This window comes from Myotis yumanensis, unplaced genomic scaffold (genome assembly GCF_028538775.1).
Source record: "Myotis yumanensis isolate MYYU_CA2020_CCGP unplaced genomic scaffold, mMyoYum1.0.hap1 SCAF_17, whole genome shotgun sequence".
Taxonomy (NCBI): domain Eukaryota; kingdom Metazoa; phylum Chordata; class Mammalia; order Chiroptera; family Vespertilionidae; genus Myotis; species Myotis yumanensis.
The window spans coordinates 13,725,166-13,750,111 of record NW_027223768.1 but is presented as its reverse complement, the minus strand read 5'-3'; the positions used below and the strand labels follow the sequence as shown (position 1 = coordinate 13,750,111).

The following is a 24,946-nucleotide window of genomic DNA, read 5'->3' as shown; positions in this document are numbered from 1 at the left end:
ATGCTGGGGAGATCTGCAGCTGTGGAATGCAACTGTCTATGATGCAATAGGCTTATATTCCTAAAATTCAAAGTAGTATTTGTTCACTAAATAAATTTTGATAATATAAAAAAATTAGTAAGAGAAAAGATTGCCTATAATTCTGTTTGCCAAAGAAAAGCAACCATTCATTCAAGAGATTTCACTAAGGACCTGTTATGTGGCAGGTACTGTATTAAGTCCTGGCGATAAAAGGTTAAAAAATCTCTTCTCTCACAGACCTTGTGGTCCAATGGGGAGAGAAGAAAAGAGATAATTTAATTATAGAGTAAGTGCTGATGGCAGAGCATGCACAGGATGCTGTCTATGGAAGCATAAAACATTTGGTTGTGCTTATTTTAAATGCCCTAATGAAACTGGCTGTTTTGAGGATTCATCTGGCAGATATTTTAGGAAATAAAACATCTTTTATAACCTCAAGTCATTTCTTAATAAATCTAGATTTTTAAAAGATGGGATATACATATGTAAATATTTCTAGTATGAGATTCTAGATTTAGAGGGTAATTTGCTGGAAAATATTTAGTTTTGTCCAATGGGCCTATGATTAAAAGTAACCCATTCTCGATAAATGGCCAGAAGGAAATATATGGGGGTTCTCCTTTCCAGTTTTACCAAATAAGTTCACATTTGTAAGACTGGAAACCAACCCTCTTCACAATTCATTTTAAGTAAAAATATAAAGCTTCTGAATATGTGTATTTTCATCAACTCACAAGGGTTTTTTCTGGTAATATTAGTGTTCCCAGGATAAATATAGCACCACTCAGACCTGCAAGAATACACTTCTCATGCTGCAGAAAACCACAGAAGCGTACAGGAAATGGTACAGCTTGTAACTGCAGTACCAATATAGCCCTATCCGTGAAGCCAAAAATATACCCTTAATTCACAGGCCAAAATTGGAGCTAATGATAGATCTAATTTTCCTTTTTATCAGGAATATTAATCTTGCCGCCCTTCTTTCAAAGTGAGAAATCTAAAAGTATTTTGACATTTGGATGTTTAACCAATTAAAATGACAATCTTAATATTTAGTATAGCACAACATATCAATAAAACTTTTTTTTTTTAAATATATTTTATTGAATTTTTACAGAGAAGAAGGGAGAGGGATAGAGAGTTAGAAACATCAATGAGAGAGATCGATCAGCTGCCTCCTGCACAGCCCCCAGTAGGGATGTGCCGCACAGCCCCCAGTAGGGATGTGCCCGCAACTCAGGTACATGCCCTTGACCGGAATCGAACCTGGGACCCTTGAGTCCGCAGGCTGACGCTCTATCCACTGAGCCAAACCGGTTCGGCCATATCAATAAAACTTGAACTAAATAGAGAATCTCCATGTAAAGAAGAGTAATTACTAAGAATAAGTTATTCGTTTTTGTTTTCCTGAACATTTACTATTTCCATGTGTTGTCAATTACCAAATTTTTTGTCACGATTCTTTATCTAGTGGACATACCAAGCCATGGTCCATGAACTTCTGGGCATAAACAACAATCGGATTGATCTTTCCAGAGTGCCAGGCATCAGTAAAGACTTAAGAGAGGTGGTCCTTTCTGCGGAAAACGATGAATTCTATGCTAACGTGAGTGGTTTTTAATTGAGTTTAGTTGTTTTTATGTAAGAAGGTCAATATTGACTTGTGAGAATTTATGTGGAAGGATGATGGAGGCATCCGATGTGGATAAGCTGCATCTTAAGGGAAGGCAGCAGACATGGGTTCTGACCCCCCTTTAACAATATTTTTTTCATAGAAATCGCATACTTGGTTTTCCACTTTTAAAATCAGAACCCAATTTACTTACTTCCCTCCCTCCCGTAGCCCTTTGTGAGAATACTACTGGTATTCATCACCAGTGTCCTGACCAATGTCCAGACTTGCTCGTTATAATGGAAGTTTCTTGCCCTTCAATTCTAACTGTGCTCAGAATTCTTTTTCACTTCTTCTTTTAAACTGTCTGAACGTCAGACTAGTTGATAGAACTGTGTTTCCAACTTCCTTTTTCACAGAACATGTACCTGAACTTCGCTGAGATTGGTAGCAATATAAAGAATCTCATGGAAGACTTTCAGAAGAAGAAACCAAAAGAACAGCAAAAACTAGAATCAATAGCAGACATGAAGGTAAATTGAACATGTACATGGATGACTAACATGCAAGTTTGGGAGCTATTCTATTTCTACCTTAATTCATTTAGTTTGGTTTGAGGTATTTTCTATAATATTTCTCTTTAGAAAACAATATAGTGAAAACTTCGTAATAAGCCATACACTTCTTTCCATTCTTCAGTCACCTTTGGACTATTAAGTCTGCTTAGATATACCAGTTCTTCTCTTCCTAGGCATAACAAAATGCCAGATGCCGTGTGATTGAAAGCTATAGATGCCCTTTTCTTGGCAGAACAATCCCTGATTTTTTTTTCCCTTCATACATGCCTATCCTTGGTCAAGAAATAACAGAACCCCCAATTGATGTTTTTCCCGTGGCAGGCCTTTGTTGAGAATTACCCACAGTTCAAGAAGATGTCTGGGACTGTATCAAAGCACGTGACAGTTGTTGGAGAGCTGTCTCGGTTGGTCGGTGAGCGGAATCTGCTGGAGGTTTCGGAGGTTGAACAAGAACTGGCCTGTCAAAATGACCATTCTAGTGCTCTCCAGGTATCTATTCAGTCCCATTTGATGAGCACCTACTATGTGTAAGGCACTGTGCCAGGCAGAGCAAGAGATACTAAGGCAAGTAATCCTTCTTCACCAACATGGAATTTACAGTCTAACGAGGAGTTGAGACAAGTACACAGTTTAATATTAAGATAGATACATGATAAGAGCCACAAAAGAATAATGTGCAATCAAAGGGTTCAGGCAATGAATTGAATATTTAGGAGGGTAGCCTGATCTACTAGAAAGAATACTAGACTAAAATCAGAAGATCTGGAATTTAGTTTTTGGTTTGCCACTTACCAGCTTTGTGACCTGGAGCTTTTGGCTTTATCTCTGAACTAGTTTCCTCATTTGAAAAATAGGTATAATGATATTTATCACACAGTGTCGTTAGGAAGATTTTAAAAGATATAATAAATTAAAATACATTATCTCAGTTTTTCATTACTGAACATCTGTTTTTCTTTTCTTTTTTTTCTTTTTTTAAATATATTTTATTGATTTTTTACAGGGAGGAAGGGAGAGAGATAGAGAGCTAGAAACATCGATGAGAGAGAAACATCAATCAGCTGCCTCCTGCACATCTCCTACTGGGGATGTGCCCGCAACCCAGGTACATGCCCTTGACCGGAATCGAACCTGGGACCTTTCAGTCCGCAGGCCGACGCTCTATCCACTGAGCCAAACCGGTTTTGGCGTGAACATCTGTTTTTCATTCCACAAATACATGAATGTCGAATACATGTGCATGGTGCTATGAGGATCTACAGGTACAAAAATCAATATAATACCATTTTTTTTCCTCAAAGAGTTCACATGATAATAGGGAAGAGAAAAATTTAAGCCAGGATTTATAATACTGTGCAATAAGTGCTATTCTAGAGGTATTTCCAACGGAATATGGAAACACAGAAAGGACAACAGTTTTCCCTAAAGTTGAGGCTTCTTAGAGCTTCTTAGAGAAGATGACATTAGATGTGGGTCTGGACAAATAAATAAGGAGGAGTGTACCAACCAGAGAAAAGGGGGAAAATTCTCAGCAGAGAATGCAGGCATGGAGATGTAAAAAATATATATACATATGTAGGGGGGAGAGAATAATTCAATGTAGCCAGTGCAACAATTAGTGTTGCAACATAATATTTAAATCAAAATTGTGATACTGACGATAAGATTTGCGGTTATTAGGAAAAGTTTCTGAGAGGAGGTGCCATTAAGATAGTCTATAAAGAATGAATAGAATCTGGAGGAGGGTTTCAGTCAGGAAGAGCAGCAAAAGCAAAGATGCAGAAGTAGGCAGAAAAAAATAACAGTTTCACCTGTTGAAAATGGATGTGGAAGAGAATAGGAGATGAAATTGATTTGGTAAACACGAAGCAGTTTATGCAGAAGCTTATAAGAGGAATTTATACTTGCTGAGATAGGCAAAGAGATCCAGTGTAGGGTCTTATGTAGAAAGTTGATATGATAAAAGCAGTATTTTAGGAAATGTAATCTAGTTAGGATACTTTGGAGGTAAAAAACCTGAAGTCAGTGAGGCTAGTGGACTCATAGCAATAGCAGTAAAAAATGTACAACGAGAGAAAAGCTAAGAGGCATTTCAAAGGGAGAAAACAACACTGTAGTGACAGATTGGATATGAGGATAATAAGAACAAATCAGAGATAATTCCAAGGTTCCTGAGAAATGGCACAGTGTGATGTCACTGACAATAAGTTAACTTGGGAGTAAGTTCTTTGGGAGATAGCCATTTCGAAGCTACTTAGAATAAGAAGCACATTTCCGTATTGATAAGGACCCAGTATTCTAAAACTTAGTCTCTTTCTTTTCCTGCTGCAATTTTACTTTATAAAATAAAGCCCGTGTGGTCTAATGAAAACAACACAGGCTTTGGAGCCAGACTGTCCTGGCTGGTAGCCTGTCTCTACATACCACCGTTTCTTTGGGGAAATTATTTACTTTGCCCAAGCCTCAGGGATAATGATTTCAAACCTTTAGATTGTTATGAGGGTTCAATGAAATATGTCAGATTATTCACATATGATAAGTGCTTTGTAAATGTTGGTTCCCTTCCTCTAAGCATACTTTTCTTTTTTTAATACTTTTATTGATTTTTTTACAGAGAGGAAGGGAGAGGGATAGAGAGTTAGAAACATCGATGAGAGAGAAACATCGGTCAGCTGCCTCCTGTACACCCCCCACTGGGGATGTGCCCGCAACCCAGGTACATGCCCTTGACCGGAATCGAACCTGGGACCCTTCAGTCCCCAGGCCAACGCTCTATCCACTGAGCCAAACTGGTCAGGGCCCTCTAAGCATACTTTTAAAAATATCTGTACAAGCAGAAGAAAGAAATGCACCCACCTGTAGTTGCTGTAGTTATACCAAGGTCTTTACTGGGATAGGTAGTTGTTGGCCTTTACTTTTTTAAAATGTTTATCAGAATTTCCCCTGAAAACATCAACATTTTGAAAACCATGAAGATGCTATTTGCTTTATATTTCTGAAAATTACCTCTATCATCACTTTTTAAAAATATGTTTTATTGATTTTATAGACAGAGGATGGGGGAGGGAGGGAAAAAGAAACATTGATTGGCTGCCTCCTGCAGGCCCCCTACTGGGGATCGAGCCTGAAACCCAGGCATGTGCCGTGACCGGAAATTAAACCCTTGACCTTTCGGTTCATGGATGACGCTCAACCAGCTCAGCCACTCTGGCCTTTAATTTTATCCCTGTGTTCTTAAATCTTCACAAAAAACGTAGGCGGACTTTATTATTTTTTAATTGTCTTAAATTCTGATTCTTAAATAAGATATATTTAAGAGATATATAGTAAAAGCTGAGTTTGTTACTAGTTTCAGTTATTCTGTATTTGTGCAAGCCTGTTTGGATGTGTATATCTCCCACTCTTTAAATTCAAATGATACCATATTGTACACATAATTCTGCATTTACTTTCTCACTTAACTATGTCTCTCAGGGATGGCTTCAGATAAAAATCTAAAGACTCATTCTTTTTACCATTTCTTTGTAAAGTTGTATCACAATCTATTTAACTTGACCAACTTACTTTAAACAATACTACTAAAGACAGTTTTAAACAACACTACTAAAGTCTATTGTTTCATGGGCCTAATAGAAATATTTCTATGAAAACTTTTTGTTTTTCTCAATAAAATGAGTTTTCTTCTCTTCCTAAATAAAAACAAAGTTTGCCCTATAACTAAATTTAAATTTCCTTATGTTTATCATTTTATTTTTCCTTTAAAACAATAGAACCAAACATAATCACTAGCTAAATTTAATATCTTTATTTGTATCTCTCTACCAAATGGTACGCAGTTGGAACAAAATTACTGTAATTCCTTGCCTGAAATATTTTTTGGGGGGAGGGGTTCACTTTAAAAGAAAGATAGTACTTTTAAAATATGAATTCCATTTGCGATCCACTTTACGTTTTTTAAAGGTATCTTTTGAAGGTTTTCTTGCCCATGGTATTAGGGTTTTACAGTGAGCAGTTGATTTGTACTCCTCCCATCATAACGGATTTCTTTGGCAACATGACTTAAATAGTCTATAAAGGGAACTTTTGTTTGATAATGAGTAGATGCCAGGGGCCTGACCCCTAGATGGGTTATAGCATTCCTTGGCTTGACCTTAGATTATAATACGTCATAAAGCAATGAATTGAGGTTTTTTTTTTTAGTACAGATGGGGTTTGCTTTATTGAATAGTAATTGTAACATGGTGAGAGAGAGAAAAAAAAGCTCATATATTGCCAAACATTAACCTATAAGCCACTTCTAACCAGTTATTCTATAGTCTAACAACATTTTTATTTAGACAGAATTTCACTAGAACCAAACTGTTACATACTACCACTGAAGCATACATATCCATAGCCTCAGGAAAGACTCGTTTGATTAGAAGGAAGATTTTTTTCATACCATGAAGAGAAACATCTTCAGAAAGTAAACAACCCCCCTCCCCCATATTGTCATATCACAACTTTTTATTTTATGTCTTTCTTTCCTGGTAATCATCCTATTAATAGCACATAGTAGAGACTCAATAAATATTTGTTAGAAAAATGAAAAGAGCTCTATTTGAAGCAATGTGGAGTAGTGGCTAAGCGTTTGGGCCTTTGATGGCTTGGGTTTAAAAATAGTCTTATTCTTTTTATCTGTAAAATGAAGAAAAATAACAGTATTTCATAGATTTTTGTGAGGGTGCAATATGCTAGTACATGTGAAGCACTTCAAATGGTGCCTGGTACTTATAACATTCAACAAGTGTTAGCTATCACCATTATCAGTGTTATTATTTGGTGGTACATTCTACGTTCTTTATGGCACCCAGGACATATTTTTTTACTTCAGTCATAACCTTGGATCTCTCCCTGGTTTCAGAGAGTTTTTTTGTTGTTTTTGTTTTATTTTGCTTTGCTTTTCATTAAAATCATGAGAAAATTGTTTGGGACACGTAGAGCTGACAATTTTACTTTGCTCAGTTAAGAGTAAAAATGATCCTTTTCTAAACCAGTGATTAGTGTTTCAGAAAGAGTGTGGACCAGAAGATCTGCAGCAAAACTGAATTTTATGTTAACTAGACAATTTGCCAGTCAGTGAAATTGGGTCCTACCTACTTCCTATTATTTTTCCTGGATAGAGCTCTTTATAGTCCCCAAATACTGTTCTCTCAAACTATTAGATTAGACTCATTTTTTATCATATCTGCATGTTGAAGGTTTCTGCCAATTCCATTTTGCTGTTCTCATCTGCTCAATGAATAATACTATTAATTTACTACATAGTAATAGTATACAACAAGGTAGAGCTCCTGTTCTTTAGTTTAAATTAAAGCAAATAATGGGACAATCTTTATTTGCTGACTTCATCTGTAATGTGTACAGTGGTTTAAAATGTAGGCATGTTATTATTTTCTCATTGTGCTGCTTCATCAAAGTTTTGATAGAAAAGTAGTCATCCCAAAACAATGGAAGAAGCTCTAAATATCAGAATTGTTTTTTATTAATGTCTTTTGAGTGACTCTTAACTCCTTTTTGAAACCTGATCTTCAAAGACAGTGTTTTTGCTTTGCTTTTCCTCTTTCTTGATTTGGCCTACACAAATTCAGTGAAAGATCTTTGAAACTTTTCTCCTTAAGAGAACAATACTTTTGTTTTGCTCTTTATTTAGCCACTGTTCATGTGATAGTATGCTTTTCTCTCTTTATATCCTCAAAGCTTATGGAAATTTTAATATGAAAAGAGAAACCAAAAAGTTTATTATAAAATTCATATTTCCAGCATATAAATGCCACCATGTAGCAAGCACATACCTACTGTGTAATTAGAAATCTCTCAGATTCCTTTTTTCCTCTTCTCTGATCAGTACCCTGAAATCTCAATATACCACATACCACTGTAAGTAAAATTAATGAGTCACGTGGTCGTGAGGGAAATAGTTCAAAAGTCAAAGAATAACATGGGATCCATGCAGGCAAAAATGCCTTGTTTCTTCAAGGACTTACATAGCTGAAAGAGAAAAAAATAACTCAACTCATACCTATAGGTTTCTTTTCTTTCTTTTTTTTTTTTTTTAAATATATTTTATTGACTTTTTACAGAGAGGAAGGGAAAGGGATAGAGAGTCAGAAACATAGATGAGAGAGAAACATCGATTAGCTGCCTCCTGCACACCTCCTACTGAGGATGTGCCCACAACCAAGGTACATGCCCTTGACCAGAATCGAACCTGGGACCCTTCAGTCCGCAGGCCGACGCTCTGTCCACTGAGTCAAACCGGTTAGGGCTAGGTTTCTTTTCTTGATGAAATAGGTAAGTCTAGCTAGAACACTGCCCCTGACCACGGTTGGGTCCTAAGGGCTCCAACGTAGTCTACTCAAAGTAATCCTGGTTCAGCTCTGGGCCAAGTCCTCGAAGGAGAGCTAAGAGTCAAGCCAGGGACTCTCTAGATACCAGACCAAATCTCAAGGAATAGAAGTGGATTCTGTAGTAGGAAACAGAGAGAGCCACGTCAAGATTCAACTGAACGTGATTAGAAGGTAGGAAGGGTAAAAGCTAATGGCTATTTGAATATCTCAGATTTGTTTAAAAGTACAGAGACAGGTCAGCTAGAAATGGAGTAGCTATCAGGTAAAAAGAGTGACTGCAAGGGCAGAAAACAAAACATTGTGTCTCTAAGAAAAGTGACAACAGAAATCCTAGATCGGTGTTTGAAATTTACGCCAAGGTACTGAAATACATATGAAATTGTATGCTTTTAGTTGGTGGTCATTTATACCCTGAAATTTCTTCATGTTATAGTAAAAACCAGGGGAACATTTGAACAGATATTCTAAATAGGCTGTATTCAGTGACTGCTCTGTGGAAAAGGTACCACAAAATGAAAAACGTAAGGAAATGCTTATGCTGCAAGGTTTAAATCAATGAAAGAGAAATATCTTCCTTTTTGATCCCTTAAGAATCATGGTAGTGAAATGTTGACCCAGAAAAGCAACAATAGGAATCTTACTTGGAGAACTTTATACCAGAGAGTTACCTGGGAGGCTCCTGGGAGAGTCCTGAGACATTAGACCTGATTGTTGTGAAGGACTAAAAAGGTAATGTGTGTGAAAAAGCATCTTATAAGTTGTAAATTACCATATAGATGTTAGTTGTTACATCCTCAGAATCCAGGACCTTCCAAGGCTCTTAACAGTCTTTCAGTCCAACCCATTCCTTTCTCTGATTTCCATATTCCTATTAATAGCATCTTCTCTTTCAGTCTCTCAGACTAATTCTAACATTCTTTAGGGCATTTTGCAAATGTCATCTCCTTCATGAAGTCTTTCTTGATTCTCCAGCAACCAGATGTACCTACTTTGTGTCCTCTTCCTTCCATAGCACTGATTTTCAGTTTGGGGTTTTTGTTTTGTTTTGTTTTGTTGCACATGTATGTTTCTGTTATAATGTCACATATGTGCTCCTATAAAGCCTCACATTCTGCAAAATTATGCACTAAAAATAAACAAGGGTTGTAGGAAAAGGGTTATAAGCAGATCACTTAAAGTCTATATAACTATAAGAAAAAATTATGTAACTTTGTAAGCAGAGCCCAATAAAAATAATAACAATTCTACTATAAACACTAGCACTGTTAAATCTCCACTGACATTTGCACCTAGAAATATAATCAGTCCATCCTTTGGGGCCTCACTTTTTATTCTTTAAAATATAAGGTTTCAAAAACATTTGCTTCTCATAGAGACTTTTCATCAAAATTAAAAATACAATAGGGGGATATCAGTTAGTTTGGGGTTGTTGTTTTGTTTTGCTTTTTAACACAGAGGATTATCTTTGCATCCTTTTCATCTGCACTTGCCCTTCCCCCAGTAGCTTAGCATAGTGAAAAGCACAGCAGTTCTTAAAGCTACAAAACCAGCTACTTCTTACAGAAAACACTTCTGTGGGATTTTTATGATTTTTTCCTTGACATCTTCCTCTTTAAAGAAGAAGCTTGTCCCCAGTCTCTTCTAAATATTAACATACTGGAAAAATTATGTATAAACCAATATGCCTTCTGTGTTAAACTGACACATATTTCCATATTTATCAATCTCACTGAGCTAACGTACATTAAAGACACATGCTTTGTAGCAGAATGGGCTATACTTTTTTATCCCCCTAAACCCCATTATCTGTGAACTCACTGAGAACAGAAACTGTTTCTAATTCATCTCTGTTATCCCCTCCAGTGGCATAGTGTCTTACACTTAGATAGGGCTCAAAAAGTATTTTTTGGCTTGAATTAATTTGTTCTGCATAATAAATATAAATCTACATTTATCCCTTACTGTGAGGGTTGACAAAACAAACATGATTTTGTCCAGCTTTCTCTGCTGTCAGTACCTGCCCTATTAAGATCATAAGTATTCAATTTAAAGATTACATGCTATTTACATACTCATATCCCTGTAAACAATGTTGATACAGATTGATACATCTGCTGCTTCTTAGCAATTAAGCCCAGTTCTCCATTGTAAAATTCTACCAATTTGTCTCTTTTTTTTCCACTGGTCAGTCACTAAGAGAAAGCAGTAGCATTTTGCAAGTCAGCTGGTCAGTTCTGTTGTGTACTGTAATGATTGAAGTGGTAGAAAGAATATATGTTGTTCCTTTCCTGCATAAGACCTTGGACCATCTCATCAAAGGAAAAAAAAAAAAGAACTATCCATAGTTCATTCATGTTTGTCCTAAACAATGCAATGAGAATTTATTTCCTTATTTAATTCTTATCTTAGGCAAAAGGCATCTAATATTGTGTAGTTGAAACAGTTGCTGAACCTATTAACTGTACATTGCCATAGTAGTAATCTTAGTCATGAACTCAGATGTATCACTGCTATTCAATAATTATGAGATCTGAGATATTATGCACCATCACTCAAGTGAAGGGGGGTTAAATATCAGTTCTCTCTATCTCTCTTCAGAATGTAAAGAGGCTCCTGCAGAACCCCAAAGTGACAGAATGTGATGCTGCCCGCCTGGTGATGCTCTACGCGCTGCACTATGAGCGACACAGCAGCAACAGCCTACCAGGGCTAATGATGGACCTCAGGAATAAGGGTGTTTCTGAGAAATATCGAAAGGTAACCACATTTATACGTTAATCCCACCAAACAGGTCTTCATTTCCTTAATAAAGTTATTTTCTTATGAAATGAGTTTCCTGATCCCCAAGCAATAAGAGGATGTTCTCTCTCTCTCTCTCTCTCTCTCTCTCTCTCTCTCTCTCTCTCTCTCTCTCATAGCTCGTGTCTGCAGTTGTTGAATATGGTGGTAAACGGGTCAGAGGAAGTGACCTCTTCAGCCCTAAAGATGCTGTGGCTATTACCAAACAGTTCCTCAAAGGATTGAAGGTATGACATCTCTGTGCTGTCCTAAATGAACAACAGTTGAAACCCCTGAGTCTGAGGGTGAATGAATATGATCAAAGTAACTCCCGGATTGCTGCTGATTTAGAACTATGTCGATTAAGTCAAGTTAAAGTCGATATCCTCCTGAAAGCTTTTTAAAAAATGCATTCTATACTGGAGTAGCATCAGCATTGGACCAAATAGCTGAGCAGACAATACCGAGATATTTCCAGGAAAACCCAAGAGTGAAAAGACAGACGGTTCTGTTAGTCATCACTATTTCACTCTACGTGTTTATAACTTAAGATTTGTTAGGTAGTTTTTCTTTGAAGGAAAATAAAAATGAAGCAAACAATTATAGATCTTTTAAAAAGACTGACCTATTTTCCTAAAATGGTCAGAAATTGGTTTTAATCTGCTACCCTTTCTAATTCTGCCTAAATTTTTTCCATTTTCCTGAGTGTGTCTAGTCTATTTTTCTACATAATCCATTCCTTTTATTTGTTCTACTTGTCATATAACATTTTCACAAAAAAATGAGAGTTAGTGAGTAGATGCTAAAGGATTTAAGCAATTTCATTTTTAAAATTCCTTTAAAGTAGCTAGCCTTAAATTACAGTGTTAGTATGAGATTGGAACAGTTCTAATTGATGAATATATTTTTTAAAATTATCTAACCATAAAATTCCTATTTGAATCTATCTCATGAAATCTCTACTGAGTGCATGTTCTTTTCTGATAAGAATATCATAAACCAGTATATTGCAAGTTTTCAAAAAATGACGTAAGAACTATTTTCCCGTGTCTTAGGGAATAGAAAATGTGTATACTCAGCATCAACCTTTCCTACATGAGACCCTGGACCACCTCATCAAAGGAAAGCTTAAAGAAAACCTGTACCCTTACCTAGGCCCCAGCACACTCAGAGACAGGTAAGATACAAAGATATTAATAATAAAACTAAGACAATAGGACATTTAGAGTAATGTAAGGGACTACAACTCCAATCATATCATTCTCCTCCTCCTTCCCCTATTGTTTCAGTTCTAAGATTCTTTTGGCTTTACATGTGTCAAGGTTAGATATAAATTCACCAGCTACACCTGAAATATTACTTCTTTTGGAATAAAGAAACAGATGTTTTGGAACAACCCAAGTACTTACATTCTGTTCTTTAGTATCAGACCAGTTTGCTTAGCCATTTAAGGTTCAGTTCCATGGCATCTAACATTTGGAGTTTCAAACATTAAAGCCAAAAATAGATTTGCTGCTTGATTGCCAGCCAGAGCAGGTGGTTACTATTTTTGGTCAGGACTGAACTTTGCCAAATGTGGCCAGCACACAAACTGAGACCTCATTAACAAAGGCCATTTATTACAAAGAAGAAAAGGATGGCTTTCTTTTGGGGTATTAACTGAAGGAAGCAATTAATTGTCATTTTAATCCAGTGGTCTGTTTGTTTTAATAAAGACAAAACTTGTCCAGGACAACTTATTTATTCCACCCTGGATTTTTAAATATATACAAATTCTACCCAGTTATAAATTATATTTTTGTGTATTTTTTTATTGGGACCACATGTTATAAAGAACCTAATATGTGTAGCTTAATCCTATTAGATGGGATGATGTGAGGATTGTTACTATTGGTATAAGGCTTCTATAATTTCAGCTACTCATAATCTAAGAGCCTTGGAAGAATAGTGTTTTAGAAATATAATTAATTTCTGGGAGGAGAAAAATGTTTTGAGGCACCTAGATGACTGTTTTATATAATATATTTTTTCACTTTATTCTTTAAGAAAACCCTGTATAATTTGGTATCAGAAAAAAAAATATTTTAAACTATCCAGGGTGAGAGGCAGAATATCTGGGGTTAAATTCAGAGAGTACACTCATTCAGATAAAATAGCTAACTGCCGAAACCGGTTTGGCTCAGTGGATGGAGCGTCGGCTTGCGGACTGAAGGGTCCCAGGTTCGATTCCGGTCAAGGGCATGTACCTGGGTTGCGGGCACATCCCCAGTGGGAGATGTGCAGGGGGCGGCTGATCGATGTTTCTCTCTCATCGATGTTTCTGACTCTCTATCTCTCTCCCTTCCTCTCTGTAAAAAATCAATAAAATATATAAAAAAAAAAAAAAAAAAAAAAAAAAAAATAGCTAACAATCTTGGCATCAAGGTTCAGAAATGTCAGCTAAGTGGGAAGAATCAGAACCAGCCAAAAGCCACTCACCTATCATAGAGGCTTTTTGAAAAACAGCACAAAAAGAAAAGAAAAACAGTATAACTCTATTAAATAGCCTTCTGATTGCTCTGATAAAAGTAAAAATATTGATTTTCTTATGAATTTTATATCAGGATTACCGAACAAAAAAAAATAGCTATTTATTACTAAAGGGACACCATAGATCACCAGAGGAGTGTGTTGTATATCATTAGATTATGACAGGAAACCTTTCTAATCTGGGTGATTCATTTTTCCAACCAAAGCTCAAAATGCACATTTGTTGTCAGCATCTGTTAGCATTTGTCACAATTACATAAATACATATGTAGTTAATAATTCAATTGCTTCATCTTTTTATATAATGAATATTTATTGGGTGTCTTCAGTATGTCAAGAACTATTGTAGATGCTGGGGAACTAGAAGTGACAGAACAGATGGGTACCTGCCCTCAAGGAACTTACATGAAGGAGATAGACAGTAAACTAGTAAGCAAATAAAGGATATAGTTGGAGTGAGCTAAGTACTGGGGTGGTGAACACATAATACAATATACAGATGATTTATTATGAAACCTATGTAATTTGATTAACCAGTGTCATCTCAATATTTTCAATTTTTTAAAAGTTTGTGTTTTTCTGCTTACCCATGTATAGAAGTAATGATTTCCAGAAATACTCTATATGAAAAAAATTTTGTTTATTTTTCTAATAAGATGTAAGTTGGTTGGGTTCTCAAAGTGTCCTTGTTTATTTATATACAGCATGAACTGGCTGCTGCTTTCTGATGTTGGCTGTCTGCATTAATTAATGCTTTTGGTTGCTATAGAGAATTACAGAGAACAAAGAATTGTACTTGCGTATTCCACTTAGCTTCAGCCATCATAAAAATGTTTTGCTATATATTTTACTATTGGCCTCTTCAGAACATCTACTTTTAAAATTCATTGGGAAAGAGGCCGTCCCCGCCCCCGCCCCCACCTTCCCACTCCCCTCCCTGCCACTTCCCCCCTCCCTGACATTCCTCCCCTCCACCTTCCATCCCCCTCCCCCGCCCGGGCCTGGGCTACCCTCTGGGTCCCCAGACTCCTCAAAAAAATAAATAAATAAATAAAATAAAATAAAATTCATTGGGAAAGGAATGAAAAGGATAAATGTCAGAGATATTTTAAAAAAATTTTCAGGCATGTCTTCCTTAAGCCAGCTTGAATGAGTAGTAGGAGGCTCAGGAAAACATTAATATTTTCATCACCAAATGTGACAGTCATCTTTGTTAGGGACACAGTTGAGTCAAGCACTAAGAGTCTATCCCTATATCCAGGTTTTGTCCTTACATTAAGGTAACCTACACCCCCAGTTAGCATCTGTAACATGTTTTCCCTCTCTGGCACCCTGCAATGACCAGACTAAAGGATCGTGTTCTCTGGCTGTGCTAGAAACCTCTTGAGTTTATTCCTTCCCAGTTCTTGCCCCTTTTTTCCATAAGAGCCAGATGTGCTCTGAGGCAGGTGATGGGCAGAGGGCAGCTATAGAGACGCAATATCATTTTCCAGGATGATCCTTACTAGTCTGCTCAACTGCTTTTCAAATAATTGATTTACCAGATCAGGAACTCAAAACAAAAGGGTTACTGTCTGCTTCCTCTCAACAGTCACTGCACCCCCGGTAGGGAGGAACTTCCCCCCGTCTTCCTAATGAAACAATCTGTGCAACTCATGAGTGTTTATTCAAGATAAACTGCGTAACGGTTCTTAGGCTAGAGTTGTCCTTCAATGTAAAGAACACTGCATATAGAATCTTTCTGTAAGAAAAAGACTCATTTTATGAAAATACAATTTTATTTTAGCTTTGAGGATTTTATTATTTCTTAAAACAAACTGTTTCCCCACCCTGTTTTCCACCTAGGCTGACCCCTAGATCAGTGGTTCTCAACCTTCTGGCCCTTTAAATACAGTTCCTCATGTTGTGACCCAACCATAAAATTATTTTCGTTGCTACTTCATAACTGTAATATTGCTACTGTTATGAATCGTAATGTAAATATCTGATATGCAGGATGGTCTTAGGCGACCCACAGGTTGAGAACCGCTGCCCTAGACAGTTCAACACAAACCAAACTATTGTTAGAGTGTCCTCAATCTCCTTACGAGCACCTTCTTGTAACACTGGATTTTTCCCCCCACAGAACTCATCCTTTATCAGTTGTGACTATTAATTAAGAGGCTATTAATTATTTCATTGGTACTTGTAGTACCAATAAAGTGGAAAGAATTAAAAATTTACTTACTTAGAAATGTAATGTTAAAAAGAAATTGTGTAGTGCTCGCTTCGGCAGCACATATACTAAAAATTGGAACGATACAGAGAAGATTAGCGTGGCCCCTGCGCAAGGATGACACACAAATTCGTGAAGCGTTCTATATATAAGAAAAAGAAAAGAAATTGTGTATAGTAATGAGGGTAATACTATGATAAAAGTTATAGGGTTTGTGTTAGTTTTTAAAATTACAGCCAACTGTAATTTATTCAATCCCCTTTCTTATGAAATATGTTCTACATCCTGACAAAAACTGAATTTGAGTATTAGCTGTTCACATTCCTCTTGCCCTTCTGTAGAAATAGTAGTAAGAGTTGAAACAACACATATCAGTTGGAGAAAAAGAAGAGAACCTGTATTTTGCCTGAATATTCAGTCCCCAAATAATTGAGAGTTTATCATACTTGGTAGAAAAATATTCCCATCGTAATCATACAACTCTTCCTAAGCAGATGACCTTCCTCAGCAAGAAAAAAACTGGCCAGTAACTGGAGGCAAGGACTCGAAGGGCAAAACCTTGATAGTGTAGAACATTTTAGTTATTCGTGGACAGTGGTGGTAATGTGTTCCTGTAAATTTATGAAGAACCTCTGATATGTAAAACACCAGATTAATATTGGATTAACAACTTAGACTTGCCTGGCCGGCATGGCTCAGTGATTGAGTGTTGAACTATGAACCAGGAGGTCACAGTTCGATTCCAGTCAGGGCACATGCCAGGGTTGTAGGCTCAATCCCCATTGTGGCGTGCAGCAGGCAGCCAATCAATGATTCTTATCATTGATGTTTCTATCTCTCTCTCCCTCTCCCTTCCTCTTTGATATCAATAAAAAAATATTTAAAAAAAATAATTTAGACTTAACGTTCATATCTACTTCTCTGAACTACTAGAGGAAATCACATAAATTATAGATCAGAGAAATTTAATTGTCATATATATGTGTATTTATATACAAACAGATAATATTTCTAAAAGGATACATAAGAGACAAGAAATAATGTTTGCCTCTAGGGAGAAACGGGTACAAGAGGACTAAAGTGAGAGGGAACGTTTTTAAATAGACACAGTGTTTGATTCTGTTTCCAAGGAGTCCAACAGGAACTAATATTCTCTCAGTTAATTCCTTCAAGGTTTTTTGTTGTTGTTGTTTTTTAGAAAGAATAGAGAGATAAAACAGGAAAAAAATGTAGACGAACATGATTTATACGTAAGCATTATATCCTTTAATTAAAGATGTTTCTATTTAGTTTTGTGCTGTAACCTCCCAAATGGATGCCTCTGTTTGATGTAGTTTTAAATAATGTCCAGGAAGTGATTTAACAAAATTAACTGCTGACTAAGGTTAAGTAATTGTATCTTCTTTTGATGGCATGAGAGAATAAAAACAAAGCAAACTTTAACAGTTTTAAAAATAATATGATCTCCTTCTTGTTGCCATCTACAGAAGGAGCTAAGGGGAGGACCTATCACTTTTGTTATGAAGCCATTTTGATAAAAATTGAAACACAGTAAAACTGCACAGAGCTGCCCAAAGGAGGCTAGTGACTGAGCTGATGTGTCAGCATGTCCAGTTTCAAAACAGCACTCAGGGGCTTTTTGGTTTGTTCGTTTCCATGGTTTCTTTTTCTTGGTTTATCAAAGGATTGAGGAACAAAGACTTTAAAAAGAGGTGGAGTTCCTAGAAGCATCATTAATTTCTGTGTCACATTCTTTTTTTACTCTCAAAATACTGAATGTTTCTAGTTCCCAAGTTATGGGACATCCAAATATACCAGTGGTTTCCAAAACACTTTGAGGTCCTTGGACAGAGGCCATTGCAATGACACTGTACTAAATATTTGACAAAGGTCTTACACATGAAGAGAGATGTGTAGTACAAGCATAAATTATCGCTATATTGATATGCCATAGTGAAGTACTCTGCAGCCTCTTGAATATAAAAGAATATTTCTACATTTGGTTCCAGCAAACACTATTGTGCTATTCTGAAATCCACAGCACAGAAATTATAAGACATCCGCTCATAAACAGAAAGCAAATCACGATTCAGCATTTCTTGCTGTGTTTCCTGCCAATTTCAGATAATTAAAACTTTTTTTAGACCTTTCATTCTGTTCTGCTTTAATTATGCTTCCTCCACCAAAAAAGAAAGATTCAGAAATTAAAACTGTGTATATCATAGTGACAACAAATATTTGCCATCCCCCCCCTTGTCCTATGATATTAAATGTCTTCATTATTACAGACCTCAGGATATCATTGTGTTTGTAATTGGAGGAGCCACCTATGAAGAAGCGCTAACAGTTTATAACCTGAACCGTACCACTCCTGGAGTGAGGATTGTCCTGGGAGGAACCACAGTGCACAACACGAAAAGGTAAGGGAACTGCTGAAGACCAAAATACATCGTCCGTTCATAGAATAATGTAGGGTTTGTGTGAGATGAAAGATCTATACTCCATGAGGTTCATAAATCACTTAATTAGGTCAAAGACCTGAAAAGCAAGGGCCTACTTGACTTGTTGACAATTCATGTTTCCTGCCTATGTTTCCGGAGAAGAAATCTAATTGCCACTTCGAAAATACCTAGACATAATGTTGAATTCTGTGAGTTTCTCTATTGTGTTGATTAACTACAGTCATTCAATAAGTATTTAGTAGGAAGAATACAAAGATGAATAAGATAAAGAGCCTATCTCAAATAAGTCATTATCTGTTAGGAAAGAAAAAAAATGTAAAAAAAATAAATAAGAAGAAAATAAGTGCCTGGAGAGTCAGATGAAAGAGCCCTGGATTCTCTGAGTGGCTGAAAGGAATTAGCAAATGCTTCATGGAGAAGATGGTTTATATGTTGAGCCTTGGGTAGGAAATGGAGAGCACATTCTAGGCAGAGTTAACTACATGAGCAAGTTGCAGAAAGCTGTCGGTAACATACATAGAAAAAGAACAGCAAGCAATCATATTTCTGTTATACTTTCTGTTTCTGTAGTTGGTTGTAAGGTAAATTCGCCCTATTCTGTTGGAAAAAATGGCTTTTAGTTGTATAGCCAAAGACATTACGTATCTTCTTGTTAATCCTTAAGCTGTTATTGTACCATTAAATAAGAGGAGTGTGTGTTTTTTAATTGTTTGGTAAAAATTTTGACATTACCTTCTGAAGCAGCCACAACTTAGAAAGATAATGTCAAAACTAAGGTGATTTAAAAAAAAAGATCCAGCCCTGGCCAGGTGGCTGAGTTGGTTAGGGCATCATCCTATACACCAAAAGGTTGTGTGTTCAATTCCCAGTCAGAGCACATACCTAGGTCGGGGGTTCAATCCCTAGTCAGGGGACGTATGGGAGGCAACCAGTCAATGTTTCCCTCTCACGTTGATGTTTCTCTCCCTTCCTCTCTCTCTCAAATCAATAAAGTCAAAAGAAAATAACCGAACAAAACAAACAAAAAAAACACCATATATCCTCAGGTTATAATTAAAAAAGGAAGTTGCCAAAAAAAAAAAAAAAATAGAAAAGAAAAAAGAAAAGAAAGAAAGTTGCCCAGCCAGTGTGTCTCAGTTGGTTGAGCATCATCCCAGGAACCAAGAGGTCACCAGTTTGATTCCTAGCCAGGGCACATGCCCAGGTTGCAGGCTCCATTCCCAGTAGAGGGCCTGCAGGAGGCAACCAATCCATGTTTCTCTCTCATGGGTGTTTCTATCTCTCCCCTCCTTTCCTCTCTCAAAAAATCAAAAAACTTTTTTTTTTTTAAGTTAATGTCATGATTGTGGAAGGCCTTGAATTCCAGGCTGTGGAATTTCTACTTCTATAGAAAATGAGGAATCATTGAAAGTTTAAGCAGTAAAATTTTAAGAGGATCACAGTATTTTAGGAAGATTAATTTGGGCGTTAAAGGTAGGACAGATAGAGGAAAAAGAGAGGACTAAAGAACCACAGCATGAGAGTTGAGAGAGCCATACTGAGCCATACTTGGATTCATTGGGAATCATTAGAGGTATTTCTGTATTTTTTCACTTTGTATTATTATTTGACTTTTTAACATAATTTTCCCTTTATTGTGGAAGTAATATATACTTATTCTGAAAATATTTTAACTCAGAAAGTATAAAATTCAGTAACATTTGATAACTGTGCAAGGAAAAGAAGCTTATTACCTCCTTAGCAACATTCTTAATAAAATCACCTTCTGAATAAAGAGAGGCAGTAAATATCTTCTTCTCTCCCCATAGCCATATAAAATGTAATATGAATTTTTTACTGTTTTTCCTTCTCCTTGGTACATAATACAAAGAAATAAAAGGTAGTGACTAATTATAGGGACTTCATTAAGGCATAACTTTCATGCTTTTTTGAAGGCAGAAAAAGTGCCCTGAAAAAGGATCTGGTAATGGATTCAGTAGTGTCTGCCCTAAGCACTTAGTCCATTTCTCTCTGGGGTACATGCAGGTTTGCAGTGTGCATCGTCTCCTGTGTCAGTATTTGTACTTCTTAAGGAATTGCTTCTCTCCCTGCTTTTTTCATTTGTCTCATTAGTCATTCTGCCTAATCTATCCTAAATTAAGGAGGAAAGTCAGATTTCCATTTCTAGGAATCATATATGCCATGAATTCTGTAGCACCACAAATACTTTCACCAGCATCTATGTGGAAGAATCAAATCGTATTGCCTATTTATGAGTTCTAGAATAGATGAATAAATACATATTTATTGAATGAATCAGAATAGCTGAAGTCAGTAATCAACTTACGCATTCTTCAGATGTTTACTGAGGCATTAGGATACCTCTGATTAAAATAAAGATCCTGCCCTGACCGGTTTGGCTCAGTGGGTAGAGCGTCGGCCTGCGGACTCAAGGGTCCCGGGTTTGATTCCCGGTTAAGGGCATGTACCTTGGTTGCAGGCACATCCCCAGTGGGGAGTGTACGGGAGGCAGCTGATCGATGTTTCTCTCTCATCGATATTTCTAATTCTCTATCCCTTAACCCTTCCTCTCTGTAAGAAAATCAATAAAATATATATTTAAAAAAATGTAAATAAATTAAATAAATAAAGATCCTAACCCTCATGAAGCTTACATTTTCATGCAAAGGGAGACATAAATAAGCAATAAACTTAAAAAATCGGTAAATGTGATAGCAAGTCAGAAGGTGATGAAACCATGGGAGAAGGAAACAGCAGTGTGAAGGGACGTGGGTGATGCATGGGGCAGTGGCAGTGATTCACACGGCTCAGTATGGTGCTGGGAAAGGCCTCCCTGAGAAAAGATTTGAGCAAAGACTTGAAGGAGGAAGCCAAACACATGGGGGAAAGAGTGTACCAGGCACAGCAGAGCTGTGTCCCAAGGCAGGTTCGTGCAGTGCGTCCGAGGAGACTGGAGAGTCTGGGGGGAGTGAGCCGAGCACAAGGTGAGGGAGATGCAGTCAGAGGTACGGGGCCTGGTCGTGGAGGGCCCTATAGACTTTGTGAGGACCCGTCTTCACTATGAGTTAAAGGGCATTGTAGGATGTGGGTCTTTTTAAACAGCTTTGTTGAGATAAAATTCATCCCTTTAAGTATACAGTTCAGTGGTTTTTAGTATATTCACTAATATGTGCAGCCGTCACCACAGGCAGTTTTGGAACATTTTCATCACCTGCCCCCACCCGGCCCTAAGCAACCACAAATCTACTTTCTGCCTCTGTAGGTTTCTCTGTTCGGGACATTTCATATAAATGGAATCATATAACAGAGTCTTTTGTGAGTGTCTCTTTAACTTGGTAAAATGTTTTCATGGTTCATCCATGTTGTAGCCTATATCAATACTTCATTTCTTTTTATGGCTGAATAATATTTCATTGTATGCAGGCACCATATTTTCTTTATCCATTTGTCAGTGATGGACTTCTGAGTTGTTTCCACCTTTTGGCTGTTAGGACTAATGCTGCTATAAACATTTGTGTACAGTTTTTGTATGTATTGTAGAGTTTGGAGAAGAACTATGACAGTCTACTCATATTTTAGCAAGATCACACTGGCTATCAAAGCCAATATGAATTGAGAGAAGTATGATTTCTCTTAAATGTTCAAAATGAACCTGCATTATTGTAAAAAAATTTTAAAAAGCAAGTTCCTAGATATATTTAAATGAACTGTACCCATTATTTATTCACCTACAGTAGACTGAGCAGTTACTCTAGTTGTGTTTCTGATGCACATGATCCTACCTTGCAAATAAATGAGCATCCTGGTTTGGGTTTTGAGCTAGCTTACCTATCACTTCACAAGTTAATCAATATTAAAGAGTTCTAGTCCCTGCTGGCAGCAGTTGACACGTTAAGTTAGCTGTGTGAGCTGAGAGGCCAAGAAACAGATCCGTGTGGATGGAATTGTTCTCCCAGTAGAAGAAATCCCTCTGCCTTTTCGAAATCCAGGGTAGAAGTGGAGAAGAAAAGGGAGGCGAGGTGACTGTATTAGCCAACAGCGCGGCCGTGCCTGGGCCCCGCCTGAGCTGTAGGTGAAGAGAGCGCCAGACGTCAGTGCTGTCAGTTCAGTGCTTCTTAAGACTTTTGACAAGGGAGAGGGTGGATCCTGCTAGATTTAGAAGGTGACTCCAGATCAGCAGTCCTCTCACAACCGATTCCTGTCAGGCCAGTAATAATGACTATACACAGTAGGTTCTCAGTAAAACCCTCATTAGCTCTAAACCTGCACAACCATTAATGGTCCCATTTTTTCAGTTATTTTCTCTCTAAGTAGCAAAGGCAAATGAAGAAAAAGAGGCTTTCCCCCAAGTAATTCATGTTTATTTTATTCTAAAAATTCAACATAAAAGTTAAAACCACATAATACCACAACTCAAAGTTTACCACTGTTACTATTTTGGCATATTTCCTCCTAATGTTTTTTTCTTTACCTAAAGGTTTCTGAGTTTTGTTTCATGTTTTTGGCATAATTAGGATTTCAGTGTCTATACAGTTTTGTACTTGTTTTTCTCACTTTGAATTATATTGAGAACATTTTCCCATGTAAATAATAATTATTTAAAATAATCTTAATGGCTATATAATTTCATTTTAAGGATGTCTTAACCATTACTATAGGACACATATTATTTACAGTTTTGTTTGATATAAGTAATGTTGCAAAAGACATTTTGTATATTGATAAACCCTTGTCCCATCTCTGATTATTTCCTTAAGATAAAATGTGCAGTGAGGCAGTCTCAGACATTGCTAGTAGATGTATAAATTGGTATAATAACTTCTGGAAAGCAATTTGACACTATGTATTCAAAGATATAGGCTGGCATCATGGCTCTTAATGCTGTTGAGGTTTTGTTTCTTGATTTTTAAGAAGTCCTGGCTCAGGTGATTGAGGAAGTGGTTAAATGACTATAAACTTTTATCAGCATCATCAAATGATATACTTAAAATTGGTAAATTTTATTGTCTAGGAATTATATATCCATAAAAAATAAAAAAATTAAGCCCTAGCTGGTTTGGTTCAGTGGATAGAGCGTTGGCCTGCGGACTGAAGGGTTCCAGGTTTCGATTCTGGTCAAGGGCACATGCCCGGGTTGCGGGTTCAATCCCCAGCAGGGGACGTGCAGGAGGCAGCTGATCAATGATTCCCTCTCATCATTGATGTTTCTATCTCTCTCTCCCTCTCCCTTCCTCTCTGAAATCAATAAAAAAATATTTTTTAAAAATTAAAAAAACACTGTAGTACCAAGTGTAAAATTATATAATTAATAATTTTTTTAGTTGATAATGTTTTGGATAAATGGGTTAAATTAAATATACTATTAAAATTAATCTTACGGCCCTAACTGGTTTGGCTCAGTGGATAGAGCGTCGGCCTGCGGACTCAAGGGTCCCAGGTTCGATTCAGGTCAAGGGCATGTAACTTGGTTGTGGGCACATACCCAGTGGGGAGTGTGCAGAAGGCAGCTGATCGATGTTTCTCTCTCATCGATGTTTCTAAGTCTCTATCCCTCTCTCTTCTTCTCTGTAAAAAATCAATAAAATATATTTTTTTAAAATTAATTTTACGGCCCTGGCCAGTGTGGCTCAATTGGTTGAGCGTCATCCAGTCACCGAAAGGTCACCAGTTCAATCTGGTCAGGGCACAAGCCCAGGTTGTGGATTGATACTCTGATTGAGCTGGTTGAGGTGAATGTAGGAGACAACTGATCGATGTTTCTCTCTCTGTCTCCCTTCTTCCCTCCCTCTCTCTTCTTCTCCTGTTTTCTCCCTCTCCCTTCCTCTCTCTTTCTCTCTCTCTCAAATCAATAAAAACATTTTTTAAATTAATTTTATGTATTTTTTACCTTTTTAATGTGGTTATTAAAATTACTTAGCAGCTCACATATGTGACTTATTTTACATTTCTATTGGGTAGTGCTTCTTTAACCCAATCAATTTTGTTTAATTCTCATAGCAAGGTGAATATTTTGATTATCATCATCAACCTAATTTTTCAGATGAGGAAACTGAGGTGTAGAGAAGTTAAGTACCTTGTCCAAAGATAGAGAGCTAATAAGTGGAAAAGCTGAAACTGGACTCAGACCGTCTGTTTCTAGTCTCCGGGTACCTAAGCCCTCAGTTGAAATACTACTTTAGGAGAATTTATCTAGCTATGATTTTTTGGAAATCCCTTACTTATACATGTTCTTACCAAGTGGCCAGTATGTGACGCTTCCTGGCTGCTGGGAAATACTGTAAATCAAAGCAGGAGAAAAATAGTACGAAAGGGAGGAATCATTTAGTTTTAAGACGTTTGCCACCCAAAGATCATTGAGAATG

At 36.9% G+C, this 24,946-nt stretch overlaps 1 protein-coding gene and 1 non-coding gene across 2 annotated transcripts in view; both read left to right on the top strand.

Moving 5' to 3' along the window:
- VPS45 (vacuolar protein sorting 45 homolog) overlaps nucleotides 1-24,946 on the top strand; it is a 46,631-nt gene that overhangs the window by 12,244 nt on the left and 9,441 nt on the right. The window contains exons 8-14 of the mRNA XM_070396948.1: nucleotides 1,493-1,627; nucleotides 2,053-2,166; nucleotides 2,533-2,700; nucleotides 11,199-11,357; nucleotides 11,519-11,626; nucleotides 12,434-12,555; nucleotides 18,411-18,542. Of these exons, the coding sequence (XP_070253049.1) occupies nucleotides 1,493-1,627; nucleotides 2,053-2,166; nucleotides 2,533-2,700; nucleotides 11,199-11,357; nucleotides 11,519-11,626; nucleotides 12,434-12,555; nucleotides 18,411-18,542 (938 nt within the window). The remainder of the gene's footprint in view (nucleotides 1-1,492; nucleotides 1,628-2,052; nucleotides 2,167-2,532; nucleotides 2,701-11,198; nucleotides 11,358-11,518; nucleotides 11,627-12,433; nucleotides 12,556-18,410; nucleotides 18,543-24,946) is intronic.
- LOC138996540 (U6 spliceosomal RNA) lies at nucleotides 16,167-16,274 on the top strand. Its single transcript, XR_011468818.1, has one exon. It is a non-coding gene; the product is annotated as a U6 spliceosomal RNA (small nuclear RNA).